Source organism: Ahaetulla prasina, chromosome 1, assembly GCF_028640845.1.
Source record: "Ahaetulla prasina isolate Xishuangbanna chromosome 1, ASM2864084v1, whole genome shotgun sequence".
Taxonomy (NCBI): Eukaryota; Metazoa; Chordata; class Lepidosauria; order Squamata; family Colubridae; genus Ahaetulla; species Ahaetulla prasina.
The window spans coordinates 148,395,908-148,411,433 of record NC_080539.1 but is presented as its reverse complement, the minus strand read 5'-3'; the positions used below and the strand labels follow the sequence as shown (position 1 = coordinate 148,411,433).

The window sequence follows — 15,526 nt, the reverse complement described above, 5'->3', positions numbered from 1 at the left end:
TAATCGTAACCGATATTCAAATTACAGAGGAAACATACATCGTGTTTCATTCTAATGTTGACATAGAACATTTTTTTAAAAAAACCAAAAAAAACCCAATATACCTGGGAGCCCATGATCACGTCCCCGTTGTAAATCAAGGGATGATAAATCCAAGGAAGCGTTGTTAGACAATACAAAGAGCTTCTTCGTTAATTCTTCATTCAGCAGTTGGTCCTGGACCTGAAGTTTTGCTGCAGTTGTTAGTGTTCCTCTTAGCAAGGGATCCAAACCACCTCCACAAAATCACAAAAACAAGTAGCATTTGTAAGAAGCTAAATTAGTTGGGATGAGCGCTTACACATAAGATTTCATCAACTATCCAAGAAAAATGACTTACCTGTCATTACAACTTTTTCTATAATATCATTAGGTCAGTTATATCCATTCATGCATAATCTTTTCTTTAGAAATTGTATGCCTAGCTCTTGATTTAACAGGCTAAGGGGAAAAAGGCTACGTATTAAGACCGAAAGTTCACTACATCCAAAGGAATGCGTAAAATGGCAAATGGGAATTTATGCCTGCACAGAAGTGTGTAGTATATGGATAGACTTTGTCCCTTGCATTCAAAGTCTGCTAAGTTAAATTCCATTAAGCTAAGAAGTTACTATATAAGGAAGCAAAGGATGGTGGAGGCACCTATCCCACAGTCTTATACCACCCTATACAAAGGGTTCTTGGTGCTCTCTGTTCTTTCATTACTACATAGCATCATCAGTGCTCCCTAGTTACCTAGATTGAGTAATGAAACATCTGCAAGAAAACAAGCAAGCTCAGAAGGCATCAAGGACCCTTCATTTCAAGTCTGAGCTACAAATATTCTTCTTTATTGATCACATTATATCTACCTCTTCGGAAACAAGATATCAGTAGTAAAGGCTTTCTGATGTCCCTGAGCTACTACCCACAAAACCTTCACCATTACCGGTTGGGTTTGCTGGAAGACATCCAGCAACATCTGGAGGATTTTTTGTTTCCTAGCCCTGCAATGTAAATTGGAGGTTTAGGTATTATTGGTACCCTGTTTAAAACATCACACTGTAAAAAATTAGTCTAGACCTATCGAACAAATGAAAAATTATTGAAATAATTCAGAAAGTATGAGCTTTGATTGTATTTCATATACACCTTGCAGTGTGTACACATATCCTTATTCCACCCTGGATTGTAACCCATTTGACAAGCCAAATTTATTCAGTAAGCCAAAATAAATGAAAAGTGTATGTAATTAATTCCACCAGCTAGAAGCAGAAAACCAAAATGTGTCAGCTAATGATTCAGCAATCAGAACAATGTTGGAATGAAAACAAAACCTTTTCTTTGAGAGAAAATTCAATTAGGAAGAATATTGTAGCGATCTTAGTGGATGTAACTGCATTACATGAAGTACCTTCTTTAATGAGTCTCCAGGGAGTGAAAAAAACCTCATGCAAGTAAAGATTAGGAAGCGTTGGGTCTTCTTTATACTGCGCATTGAGCCTCTTCACCAGTGGATGAATTGCAGCGTGAGCAAAGCGAAAGGCTGCGGTCGAAAATACATTGGTTACTGTTGGATTGATTGTAGGATCATAGCCTTGATAAGGACCAACGTATTGTTCGAAAGCATCCGGACCAATGATTTTGGGAATGTAATCCCTGATGGTAATAATCTGAAGGAATAAATGAGAAGGAAAATAAGAAAACTCCGATAGTGCTTTAGGAAGGACAAACTATTATCAAGAAACGTTGGGCTGCTTTTATCAAACTCCCGACATTCCCAAAGGAAGTGACCCCTTGGACAATATCAGGTGGTAGAGATGCCTTCACTGCAAGCAAGGCAGCCTTGAATTCCATTGGAAACTCTGGCTTTGAGCAACTTGCTTTCAGGTTTATGGCCACTCACTTGGTTTTTGATGAAAGGCTTCTTTCCTGAATGAAATTATGGGCAGATTTTGAGATAACATGCTCACAAAATCCATCTGGTAAGGCCATTTACAATTATCTACAGAAAATTCATAGTCCTCTAAAGCCTCATATTCAGTTATAGAAATTTTTAAGCAAATGATTTTATAATGCAATAGGTTTTTTGATGCATATAGGTGGCAGACCAGCTCCTCACCTGACATTTTCATTGTATGTGCTAGTAATGTGAATAGACATCATTTTGGCTCAGCTATTGAGACCAATCAAACACATTCTCTATGCAAGTATATGATGGCCTATCATGGCAATAAAGATATGATTGATTGATCGATCTATGAAAGTTTTTCCCTATGCTGTCAAGAAAACCTTGCATGCAGTCTTCAACTCACAACCATAACAGAACCTCCAATTGCAATTGTAAGTCATTCCAGTCATTATGCGGATCATCACACGACCGCACCTGGTTTTACAATCAGGATGGATGTTTCTGTTGCACCAGCCTATGAGAATTCTGGCCCGGGAGTGGGCAAACTTCTCAGATCGGCTACTTGTGTCTTTTCTTAATCCTTAGAAGGCATCAATCAAAGAAATGCTCCTGAACGACAAAGCCATCATGTGCTCTAAATGCTAAACCAATCATGTCCCACTAAACACTCAATTTAGGAAGGCGTTTCGTAGTCCTGGAACCAAGATCTAAGTCCATTGCTGATTAATTGAAGGGTTTTTCATTTCAGCAGCCTTAGCAAGGTGCTAATTCTGAATTAGAAACTCTGTAATCTATCTTCTGCCCATACCTGTTCTACTGATGCAGGAGAGATTAAGAAATCAATCTTGTTGCAACAGTATATAATGCTGGCTCAGCAGAGGCCAAATTACCCTGCTGGAAGAGCCACCTTTTTAAAAAAATTATATTATTGCTACCTTTATATATTTCTCCTCTCTTCTCATTGTCCTGCGCAAACTCACAAACAGATCACTACAGTTGATAGGATCAACCACAGAAGGCAGAAAAAAAAAATCCTACTTCCAAGTCTGACTTAGAAGATCTCATCTTTGAAAGGCCCAGCAACAACAACTAACATTTCTGATTAACCTGTGCAATCTGGAGTAACAAGGATTTAATAACTTGTCAGGAAAACTCCGGTGGTTTTCTTTGTCAAACACAGACAGCTAATTATTGGACCAACCAACTGTTGCAATCCCTGATCAGTGTCCATGATGAAAAGGATTTGGAGTGGCTGCTGTGTAAAATATTTGGGGAATCTCAAGTTACTGAGCTAATACATCCTTATGTATTTCTGGATATACTTAAAATAATCCTTCAAAGCATCTCATGGCAGGTTACACTTCTGAAAAAGAGAGTGTATTGTATTTAGAAAATGATCCCAGTGGTGCAGTGATCAGAATACAGCAGGCTATTTTTGCTGACTGCCGATAGTTCAATTCTCACCAGCTCAAAGATGACTCAGCTTCCCATCCTTCTGAGGTCAGTAAAATGAGGACCCAGATTGTTGGGGGCCATAGGCGGACTCTGTAAAGTACTATGAAGCGGTATATAAATCTAAGTGCTATTGCTATTGCTATTGTGAAGTGCCATTGCCATTGGCCAGGCCATCTGAGAGTCACAGAGGTCTGAGGCTTCCTTTTGCCCTATTTACTAAGCTCTTTAAAAATAAAAAGTTCAGAGAATATATTTCTAGCTGGGGCTTGCTCCTGCAGCTAGTTCTGTGCCTTTAGGGCTTCCTCTCTCCGCTCTGCCATCTTTGAATGTGGCTCCTATCGTCACACATTTGTAAACAGCTCAGCGAGGGCTGTAAAGCTCTATGACGTGGTATATAAATCTAAGTACTATTAATTCTAAGACGTTATTGCTATAATGTCTCTATAAGATCTTCCAGCATTGGAATAGCAAGTCTTTCAGCAAACAGGCCCATAAGCGTTATGTGGGTATCTCTTTAAATCAGGATGTTTTCAAAAATCCCATCTGGGCCAGACTGTTCAAACTGAGCTCAACTCTGCCTTACATTCCTGCAAAAGAAAAATAACAGCTGATAGACTTCATTCAGCCAGCCTTTCTGGCAAGGAATGGTTCGTATTGTACTTCGGAGACACCCAGTCTTATTCAGGGAAGAATAAATAAATAAAAGCCTTTAGCTTTGCAATATAAGAGTGACCTAAATTGAGTGGAGCCCTCTGAAGGGAAAGGCAAAAAGGCCGAAGAAATGGAAGGACTGCAGCAAGAGATGAACATCCGTTTCAGTGTGACTGCCATTGCAAATGCCTTGGGCAATTAAAACATATTTGGAGAAGAGCAAATGGAAGATTCTTTTGCCTTTTTCGTTATATGAATTAAATGAGAAACAGTGGAGCCGAGATTAGATCTTTAGCAGACCGCTTTCCCAATGGAATGGGGTAAAACAAAAAATGAGCATTTGAGCATCTTGCAGAAATTACTAAATTCCAAAATGGCAGGATCAGTATAATGTTCCAGCAAATGCCTAGATACTATCTTCCACAAAATTCTACCGGGTATTAACTCTGGAGCAAAAATGCTGGCAGGGGTTTTTTTATTTTTAAATTTTTACACATAAATTGGCTCATAAAATGTCAATTTAAACATGCATTTGGCCCTTCACTAAGCCACATGGTTGTTACGGCTAAAGGTCTCCAACCTTGGCAACTTTAAGACTTGTGAACTTCAACTCCCAGAGTTCTGGGACCCCTGGTCTAGACCATCCATCACAACCAGGAACAAGTATAAGATCTTCTTCTGCCTCAGGCTTATCAGTCTTATCCCTTCTAGACCAAGTAAAAGCAACATACTTGCCAAAAGTCAATTGAGACCTTTACCTGAAGCTCTTGGCTGCTGCTGGGCTCCCTTATCAGCTTGAATGGCTACGTGGTGAAAGTTTCCTCAATTAGAGGTCCAATCTTTTCTGTCATACTTTTGGACAGAAAGAGTAGCTTCTTCATTGGTCCTCAGCCAGGGTACCCCAGTCCCCAGCAACTATGGCCTTCTTCAAGTAAGGAAATCCACCTTTAAATCAACTGTCACAGCAAATCTATCCAGAGTGGCTAGGACAATTTTCTATCCCAAACAGATAGGAGAGCAACTCTTGGGCTCTTTAGTTGTTTCATATGCTCACTTTGGTGTTAATCAGTTAGTAAATAGAAACAGTATACAGAAGAGAGAGAAAAACCCCCAATAAATGAAATTGTGAATGTATTGTGTTCTTACTGCCTTTTCACGGTTCCCTGCCATTGAATATCTTTCTTACCCTACCTTTTCCTCTTAGTTTGATAAAATCTGCCTCCTCCATTTCTTCCAAGTGTAGTTATGTCATTGCTATCTCTTCCCCTCCCTTCCCCTCCCCTCCTTCCCTTCCTCCTCCTCCTCCTCCTCTTCCTTGAAGTTATGATGATGCTGAAATTCAAGACTTAAGGCTTGTTCTTGAAACTACAGGCATTGTAGCATCTTCCTGTAATGTAATTGCAATTCGGGCACTTTGCAACCAGCACACCTTTACAATGATTGCAGCGTCTCATTGTCACATGAGCACCATTTGCAACCTTCACAACTGAGTTGTGACAAGCAAAGTGAATGGAGAAGCCAGCAGGAAGTCACAAGTCATGGTCATGTGATGGCACAATTAAGAGATGACTGCTCTGATTAGTAAGAGTTGCCAGTCCCTATTGTAAGTGAGGATTACCTGCACTAAATCTTCCAGAATCTGCTACCGAAGCACTGAGAATCAGCCAGCATATGTATGCCTTGAGTAAACAATAATAACAAGAATAGGGGTGACTTCAGAAATAACCTTAAATTGCATGATATACTTTCCCCCCTCTGCTTCTTAACTTTAGATTCTCCTAGTACAATGTCATTTCAACAAGATGGAAAGACGTGACCTTGAGAGACCTGCATTCATACTGTCTTTCTACTTTAATTTCCCCAGTGACGTTATCTATGAATTCATTACTTTTTTATAATGAAGTGTTCACGATATTTTCTAAGCAGGGGTGGGGGGAGGGAATTCCTTACTCTGCAAAGCAGCTAAATCTGGTCTTGTAATTTGTATAAATATTTTGTATTAGGATTAAAAAGAAGTTAGTACTTATTTCTCAGCTACTCTGTTTGCGCTATTAAGATGTTATCCTTTCAGTTACTTTCCCCCACATAGATTAGAATAGAATAGAATAGAATAGAATAGAATAGAATAGAATAGAATAGAATAGAATAGAATTTTATTGGCCAAGTGTAATTGGACACACAAGGAATTTGTCTTGGTGCATATGCTCTCAGTGTACATAAAAGACAAGATATGTTCATCAAGGTACAACATTTACAACACAATTGATGGTCAATATATCAATATAAATCATAAGGATTGCCAGCAACAAGTTATAGTCATAGAGTCATAAGTGGAAAGAGATTGGTGATGGGAACTATGAGACGATTAATAGTAGTGCAGATTCAGTAAATAGTCTGACAGTGTTGATGAAATTATTTGTTTAGCAGAGTGATGGCCTTCAGGAAAAAACTGTTCTTTTGTCTAGTTGTTCTGGTGTGCAGTGCTCTATAGCGTCGTTTTGAGGGTAGGAGTTGAAACAGTTTATATCCAGGATGCGAGGGATCTGCAAATATTTTCACGGCCGTCTTCTTGATTCATGCAGTATACAGGTCCTCAATGGAAGGCAGGTTGGTAGCAATTATTTTTTCTGCAGCTCTAATTATCCTCTGAAGTCTGTGTCTTTCTTGTTGGGTTGCAGAACCGAACCAGACAGTTATAGAGGTGCAAATGACAGACTCAATAATTCCTCTGTAGAACTGAATCAGCAGCTCCTTGGGAATATAGTTGTAGGGGCTCAATAAGAAAGCTTCACATTCGTAGTTGATATGTTCAACTCTAGAAGCTGCTAGTTGCTAGTTAAGTACCCATAACATCCTTCAGTTATGGATTATGATTTGTGTTATCAAGTTGATGTTGGCATAAATGTAGTAAGTGTCCCTGAAAATGACAATTCTTTCTAAACTGTTTCTAATGTGCCAAAGGCTGATCTCATTAATCTGCAATTCTCAAATAGATGATGAGTAGTACTTTAACCTTGGGCTTCTAGGAAAAAAATAGGTATACAAAAAATACATTCCATGGTCTTCTTGTTGCTTTGACTTGTTGACTGACTAATTGAGTGATTGGGTGTTGATATGGCTTTCCAAGCAGCCTCATTTCTAAGCAGTTTACAGTAAAAATAATGAAAGGGGCATGGGAATAAAATTTAATACAGCAACTCATTAAAAAGATTGGAAAGAGAAAAAGGAAAACCAAACTATTCCTCTGCCACATTCACACAGGGAAGGTTTACAAGAAGAAGTAGGTGTTTAACAAGCATCTAAAGACAGAACAACTGGTTTCCCATAAGGGGAATTGAATTCCAGATAGAAGGGGCACAAGTAACTATGAGATGACCCGTATTGATTATGGCACTGCCGCAGAATCCCTTCTATTAAGGTTAATAATGACTGCTCAGGTCTATAATTGGGCTGTCAGGTATCCTGATCTCAGTATTCATAAGCAGCCAATAGTGTTGGTTCAACACAGGTATAACAGTGGAAGGTCCTTGATGCTCTCTGATCTTGTTATCTTGCAGATGTTTCATTATCCAAACTAGGTGACATCATTAGTGCTGGTAGGGAACAGGGTTTATTCTCTGTTTATCTAAAGTGGCTTGCCCTGTCAGTGTTAGTGGGGATGGTCTTGGAGGTTCTTTGGTTGGGCTGTTTACTTTTAGTTTGTTTGGGAGTTCCTTGATTGGGGATTGTTTACTTCTTGATTTCTGCTTATCTGGGTGCTGATTGCTGATGGGCAGGTGTTTTGATCTTTTTGTTCCTTTTTGGATGTTGGTTGTCTCTTTTGAATGGTATGTAGATGTTGTTTAAGTCTATGTTTCTGTTGATGGCTGATTTGTCTGGGTGCCTGAATTTTTAGGAATTCCCTAGCATTTTTGGACTTGGCTCAATCTAGATCATCACAGTTTCCCAGTTGAAACTATGGTTAAGTTTCATATGTTGTGAAATTAAGGAGTTTTTCATCATATCTTCTGACAGCTAGTTTTCCTTTGTTTGTCCAAGTATAACAAATGGCCACTCAATCTGGTTCCTACACTTTGTATTGACTGCATTTTCTAGTCCGAGAGCAATAATAGCCTCACACAGAATGCATCCCAATAATTTAGCTGTGAGGTTACTGAGAGCAAAAATTTAAATTTTTCCTGTACAGGAAAGTACAAGATTGTTATTTATGTATTCATTCAATTTATATGGTTGCCCCTTGCCAAATGACTCTGGGCAGCTAACAAGGATTTTAAAAAATCGTAAGAATAGCAATAAAATAATAATAAAAGACCCTGCATTATCAGCAATATACAACCTCAGGTATTTGCCAAAATCTTATATTATCTGGGTCAATTCCTGCAGGAAGAATCAGGTTTTCAGGAGTCTCATAAAGGCCAATAGGGTTATATCAATCAAAATTAATAAAATATACTCTGGGGCACAGAGGTTACCTGGGAAGAGTCTAAAACTTTCTCCTGCTTATTTCTGGATTGCTATCCCACTACAAAGTTTTTGTCTTGTTGAGATGGATGCCAAGGCCTACTTGGCCATACCTTTGTTTCAGAACATGAAGCAGCCAATCTGTCCATTCGGAAGCCAACAAAACAACCGTCCTTACTACAGATCCAGCTGTACCACTTCTAAACTTGATATGGGGGATTCTGATATGGAACTGGAGGCAAAAGCCCTTCAGCACTTGAGGATGCAACAGATGGAGAACCCCAATAGCTAAGCAAGTGACTGCTTGCAGAAGGGGGTCCTTCATAGGAATTGACTTTGCATTAAATCTTAGCGATTCAGTTTCAGTTCTGGGTGGGGAATAAAGGATGCTTGAATATTTAAGACCCTTTCAAGGGGTCTTCACACACACACACACATCTTTATTATGGTTATGGACCAGAAAGTCAAAGGACTGTCACTGAAACAACTTCTCTTGAAACTGTGTTTTGTGCGATTGCTGCATGTTGTGCAATTGCAACAGCAATCAATTCTCCCTTGGAACTTGACCGCTTATTTGCTGGCTGAAGTTCTGACTCCCAAAATGATTCAGACACCGCTACCGCCCAACCCTTTTCAGGTGAAAAATTAAAGCCCGGTTAGGTGAAGAAAATGGACTTAATTTATAGCTTTTCAAGCAAGAGCAATCATACATAGATTTTCTGTCTTGAGACAAACCTGCTTAATTTCTTCTAGACTCAAGTAAGAGGCTCACAATTTCTGGGGCGGCCTCTTAGGGTGCCCCCCCCTCTTCCAGTTGAATTATGCCAGGATTGCAGAGGTTTCACATTGAATTGTTCTGTTTCAGAACTGGATAAACACAGCCCTTGATTGCAAATGTGTGGAGATGGGAGCCACATTCAAAGATGGCAGAGTGGGGAGAGGAAAACCTACGGGCACAAAATTAGTTGCAAGAGCAAGGCCCAGCTAGAAATGTGTTCTCTGAACTTTTTATTTTTAAAGAGTTTGGTAAACAGGGCAAAAGGAAGACTCAGACTTCTGTGACTCTCAGTTGGCCAGGCCGATGGCAATGGCACTTCACAATAGCAATAGCACTTATATACCGCTTTATGGTGCTTTACAACCCTCTCTAAGGAATTTACAATATTCTGGGTCCTCGTTTGACTAATCTCAGAAGGATGGAAAGCTGAGTCAGCCTTGAGCAGGTCAGGATTGAACTCCCGACAGTGGAATGCAGAGTTAGCCTGCAATACTGCATTCTAACCACTGAGGCACCGTGGCTCTCACAAGGACAGAAGATAATTAAAGGAAGAAGACAAAGTTTTCCCCACAGGCTGAATCAGTTTAGTTACTTTAAGATTCTGGCCAAAGCATTTATATCCCAAGTGGATTAAATCGGTACCTTTGTAACCCATTACTTCCGAGAAGTTCTCTCCTCTATTCCTGTGGACAGTAAATTGGTATAATAGGATCCATTTGAGCAAATGCACAGAACAATATTTTACAGGAAGAAGCCTGTCAAAGTCTAAGAAGTTTAACTTTTTCTCAAGCTGGCACCAAACCGCAAAAGGAGAGACAGCCCTTTATGTTATACAGTAATTATCTAGCAGTAATTCTTTAATGTATCACTGCAGCTCTGACAGGGCCAAATGGTTCTGCTCTCTTTGTGAAAGGACTAAATTAAATATGGTGGTGGCTTCAGGAAAAGGGATTTGCAAGTACACTTAGTCATCAATTTACAACACTTCATTTAGTGACCGTTTGAAGTTCAAAAGACATAAGGATTTGGGCCAACACAAGACTCATATTGCTATGCACTATCCTCCTGCCCCCAAAGCCTAGAAGAAAACTGTATGAATAAAAGAAGATGGAGAAGAATTCTCAGATCAACTACTCTGATGAAATCAATATAGGCTTTCATTGTAAAAGCTTGAAGCTACTTGCTCTGCGGTGGGGATAACAGGATTACTGACTTCTTTCGAAAGAAAGGATCAAGTCAACAGATAAAAGGCGAAGCTAACTTTTTCTGGAAAATGTGCCCCCAAAGCAACCAATGCTGAAAAATATGTTTGGTTAGCTGTACCAAGTTGTAGAAAAATGGTGCTAGAGAATGTTCGGGGCATATTCAAGACTAAGCATTCCTTTCTCAACTCATATATGAGGAATGGGGAGGACGAAAGGTGATTTCTGATGAACTACATATTTCATAAGGGAGCACGGTGGCTTAGTGGTCAAAGACACTGAGCTTGTCAGCTGGAAAGCTGACAGTTTGGGTTCAAGACCTGAACACGACGTAACAGATTGAGCTCCCATTACTTGTCCCAGCTCTTGCCCATGTAGCAGTTCAAAAGCATGCAAATGCAAGTAGATAAATAGGTACCACTTTGGTGAGAAGGTAAGACTGTGCTGTGTGCTTCAGCCTATAGTCTCTCATATGACCACAGAAGCTTCTTTGGAAATCCAGGCAGAGACAGAAATGAACATAGCCCCCTAGAATCGGACTCAACTGGAAAGGGGAAACCTTTACCTTTATTTTTATATACTTCACAGCCGATCCAATAGCATGTGTAAAAAAAAACCTGAGGAATCTCCCAAGTATCCATTTAGCAAGAATGCGCAGTTCTTCTTAAGAAGCTAAGGAATCAAGGAAGGAAAAACCCAGAGCCCAAATTATGGAATTATCTTAAATTCTTGAAAAGTCCTGAAGGACTTCTAAAGTTTTATTATTTTCTCTGAAATCAGAGAAGGAATGAAGAACAAAAGGACAAAAAATGTTCGGAAAGGCTAGAATTGATAATTAAGAACTAATCAGCAAAGAGTCACATAAGGAGATTAAGCACCTGTTCGGCAGTTAATGGATGGAAGGAAGGAGAAAGGAAAATAATCAAATTTTGCCCAGACTTAGCAGAGAATCCAGTTTCACTTGGGAAATCTGAATGACTATTGAAATCCACAGTGATCACATGGGGAATGATTGGGGAAACACACATGATTCCTTCTGATATCCTTGGGGAATGGTAAAACCAGCTTGATATAATGGAATTCAAACAAAGATGACCTTGGTTTAGAGAGGCAAGAGAGAACACAAGCCTTCCCTTCAGTATCCAGCTACTGTACACAGAATGAGTTAAAGCAAGCATAGCTTATTGCTGAGACAGCTGTTAAGTGCTGTTGACTCTAAGGGAGAAAACAATATTTCAGATACAACAGATAAAAGCACATGACCATCAAAAATATATGATAATAAAGCACTTTGAGCAACAAATAAATCCACTGAGTTCAATGGCAACTTACTTCACATCAAGGCTGAATGCAACTTTATGTCTAAATAATTCTAATTCTACTTTTTCAAAAGTTTGATCTTGAATACAAGTGACTGAAGCACAGTGCAGCTTTGCTTGTGGCGATGGGCGCGTACATAAAAAAAAATGTAACGCAGGAAAAATACATCTTGGAATTGAAGGATTCCATGATTACTTTTTGCCACTCTGGCTGTTATACTGGACAGGTAGTCCTCAACTTACAACAGTTCATTTAGTGACCATTCAAAGGTACGACGGCACTGAAGAAAGTGACTTATGACCCTTTTTCACACTTACAACCATTGCAGCATCCCTATGATTACCTGATCAAAATCCAGATGCTAGGCAACTGGTTCATATTTATGACGGTTGCGGTGTCCCAAGGTCATGTGATCAGCTTCTTCGACCGTCTGACAAGCAAAGTCAATACAACCGTGACGCTAACCTATCTGCAGTGATTCACTTAACAACTGTGGCAAGGAAGATTGCAAAATGGGGCAAAATTCACTTAAACACTGTCTCGCTTAAAAAACATAAATTAGTGGGCCCCATTGGTCATAAGTCAGAGTAAATACCGTGGCAATCCATACAATTTCTCTCCGTGAAATGGGCAGAAAGGAGAAACTAGGATCTGAAAGGAAGATATCGATCAACCTAGACTGACCTGATGTAGGGCACCAACTATTTTGCGAGTCTCTTGATAGACCGTTTCGGAAGTCCAGTGAGGGTTCAGCTCCTTTAGGGCTTTCGCCAGGCGGTTGTGCTCTCGCAACCAGAGAGTGTGCAGAGCTGCCAAGGAAAGCACTTCACTCGACCTAGTATCCCCAGCCATGAAGCACTCAATCCTTTCTGCTTTGTCCTCCCTTGGATCTTGGGCACAAGGAGAAGGCACTTGGTCAACAAAAGGAAGATATTCAAGCCCTTTATCAAAATGTAGCAGGTTAATTCTTAGGAGGCCTTCTTTGCTGGTCAGATTCTTCAGCTTGTTCTCCGCGGCAGCTGTGCTGCCATAAACAGTAGAGGCATCCAGAAAGGAAGTAACTATATTCATCTGTTGCCTTGGGTTTATCACCGATAGATTTGCTGAAGCTCCCTGTTGACCAATGATACATGACGGCGTTGAACGATAAAAAGGGATGCAATCCATCCTTGCAGAGAATGTATCATTGGGGAAGATCTGTGAATTGAATGAATTGTTTTCATGAAAGAGCGTAGCCTATTTTTATCACATTGTGGATCAGATTTATTAAGTTTAGAATAAAAGGAGGTATAAAACCACACATATTAATGGAAAGGTGTTTGCTACAGTAGAAAGACCTTCCTACAGTAGGTTTTCGCCAGTACAAATTTATAATCCTTGGTGCAACTTCGTTTTACAATTCATCTCCATTTTTGTGCAGTGTTTTGTAGTAAGGCCTAGTGGATACACCAGGGATCAACATGAGTGAAAGGCCTCTTTTGAATAGCAATAGCACTTAGACTTATATGCCGCTTCACAGTGATTTACAGCCCTCTCTAAGCGGTTTACAGAATCAGCCTATTGCCCCCAACAATCTGGGTCTTCATTTTACCCACCTCAGAAAGATGGAAGGCTGAGTCAACCTTGAGCCTGAATGGATAAGGGCTTTTTCTAATTTGGCACAAGGAATTGCAATCACAGTTCAGTCTTTTGCCTAAGATCCGATCTAGGGTCTTTTTGTAGCAGTGGCAAAAGTTCATAGAAAGCACTTCCCCTAACCCAGTGTTGGTGAACCTTTGGCGTTCCCATGTGCCGGCCTGCGTGCCGGAAGCTGCATGCAAACCCATCCTGTGAGGTATGCGTGGCCCCGCTGGCCTTCGTGCGCGCGGGAGTGACAATACCTGGAAGAGTGGCAGTCCATGGTGCATGAGTGAGCTGGCACCCAAACACCCGGATACTGGCATGGAAGCATGCCTGATGAACAGCTGGCCATTGCGCATGCATGCAACGTCAACCCGGAAGATCAGGTGCCGGCCTGCGCATGTGTGCCAAAACGCCGTTCTTCTGGGGTCCGCTGCTTCTGTGCGCGCGACGGTCAGCTGACCGGCATGCGGTTGAGCACAGGAATGCAGAAGAGAAGCCGGTGAGGCTACGCATTCATCATGGGATGGTTTCATGTGCCGCTTCCCGGCATGCGTGCCATAGGTTCGCCGACACTGCCCTAACTGTTTGGTGGATCTATCTGTAGATCTGTAGAATGTCACATTCTTTATCTGAGGTCCCCCCCAAAAAATCATTGGTTTCTTTTCATAGTGGTGCAGTGGCTTAGAGGTGGACCTCTTGCCTCCTAATCAGGAGGTTGTGAGTTCGATCCTAGGTAGCGGCAGATATTTCTCTCTCTGGGCGTAATGAGTAATTATCTGCAGCGAACTCTGCATTGGTGACAGGAAGGGCATCAGGCCAGTAAACACTCAGCTCCATTCAGTTGCCCTGACTCCACCCTGATTTAAGGGATTACAGGGTCATTAAAAGACAAAAAAATGTTTCTTTTCATATTTGGCATAAAACACACAGAGATATTTATACTTGTTTTGTTTATGAAATGGGGGAATATTATCTGAGCTGAGTTGCAAAATTCTAGTTGCAAAAAAATCGTGTCTTTTGCTGTCATCCAGGGATTGTCCAGTTATTCGAAACACACATTTGGGTAGCTGTAGTTTAAGGTGCAGATTTTTTAAAAACAAAATATGCAAAAATATTGGTGGTGGTGCAGACTTATACATCTAAATAAATAAACCAGGAGCACGGCAGATAAAAGGAGAGGATTTAACTCTTTCCTTTGATCTGTGATCTTAAAGAAAAATTCTCCCAAAATGTCAGTTGCTTTGTTGGCTTTATTTCTCTTTCCAGAGGGGAATCACACTTACACATTTTCAAGTGAGAAGCCTTTTGTGGCAGAGCAAGTTGTCATACGCCACAACTGGGAATGTCTTTTCTGTCGTGTTATGCATGAACAAGTTTTATTTCTTTTTTTCTTTTTTACTCCTTTGTGTAGTTAGTGGAGTCGTACAGAAAGAAAGGAGAAACAGACATTTCATGATCACTATGCAGGAGAAACCATTCTGTATGTAGAGGGAATTCTTATACACAGGTAGTCCTTGACTGACAACACTTCATTTAGTGACCATTTGACGTTACTGACCATGTTTCACACTGACAACCACTGCAGCATCCCTGTGGTCACGTGATCAAAATTCAGACGCTTTTGGCAATTGACTCATTTTTATGACGGTTGCAGTGTCCCAAGGTCATGTGATCGGATTCTGCGACCTTCTGATGAGCAAAATCAATGGGGAAGCCAGATTAGGGCCGGGTTATTTACGGGACCGCCTACTGCTACCGAATACCTCTCACCGACCCGTGCGCTCTCACAGAGAGGGACTCCTCAGGGTGCCGTCGGCGCGACAGTGTCGTCTGGCGACGCCCAGGGGAAGGGCCTTCTCTGTGGGGGCTCCCGCCCTCTGGAATGAACTCCCCCCAGGACTCCGTCAACTTTCGGACCTCCGAACCTTTCGTCGCGAGCTTAAAACTCACTTATTCATCTGCGCAGGACTGGGTTAGTTTTTAAATTTATGGGTTTTTAATGGGTTTTTTATTATTTATCCTAAATTTTTAATTTTGGCCAATTGAATAAGTTTTTTAATTGTATTTTAATTGTATTTATATTGTAACATTATTGTGTATTTTTAT

At 40.6% G+C, this 15,526-nt stretch overlaps 1 protein-coding gene across 1 annotated transcript in view; it reads right to left on the bottom strand.

Moving 5' to 3' along the window:
• Positions 1–15,526, bottom strand: part of TPO (thyroid peroxidase) — a 52,010-nt gene that overhangs the window by 12,374 nt on the left and 24,110 nt on the right. The window contains 3 exon segments of the mRNA XM_058177757.1: positions 105–275; positions 1,433–1,691; positions 12,482–12,994. Of these exon segments, the coding sequence (XP_058033740.1) occupies positions 105–275; positions 1,433–1,691; positions 12,482–12,994 (943 nt within the window).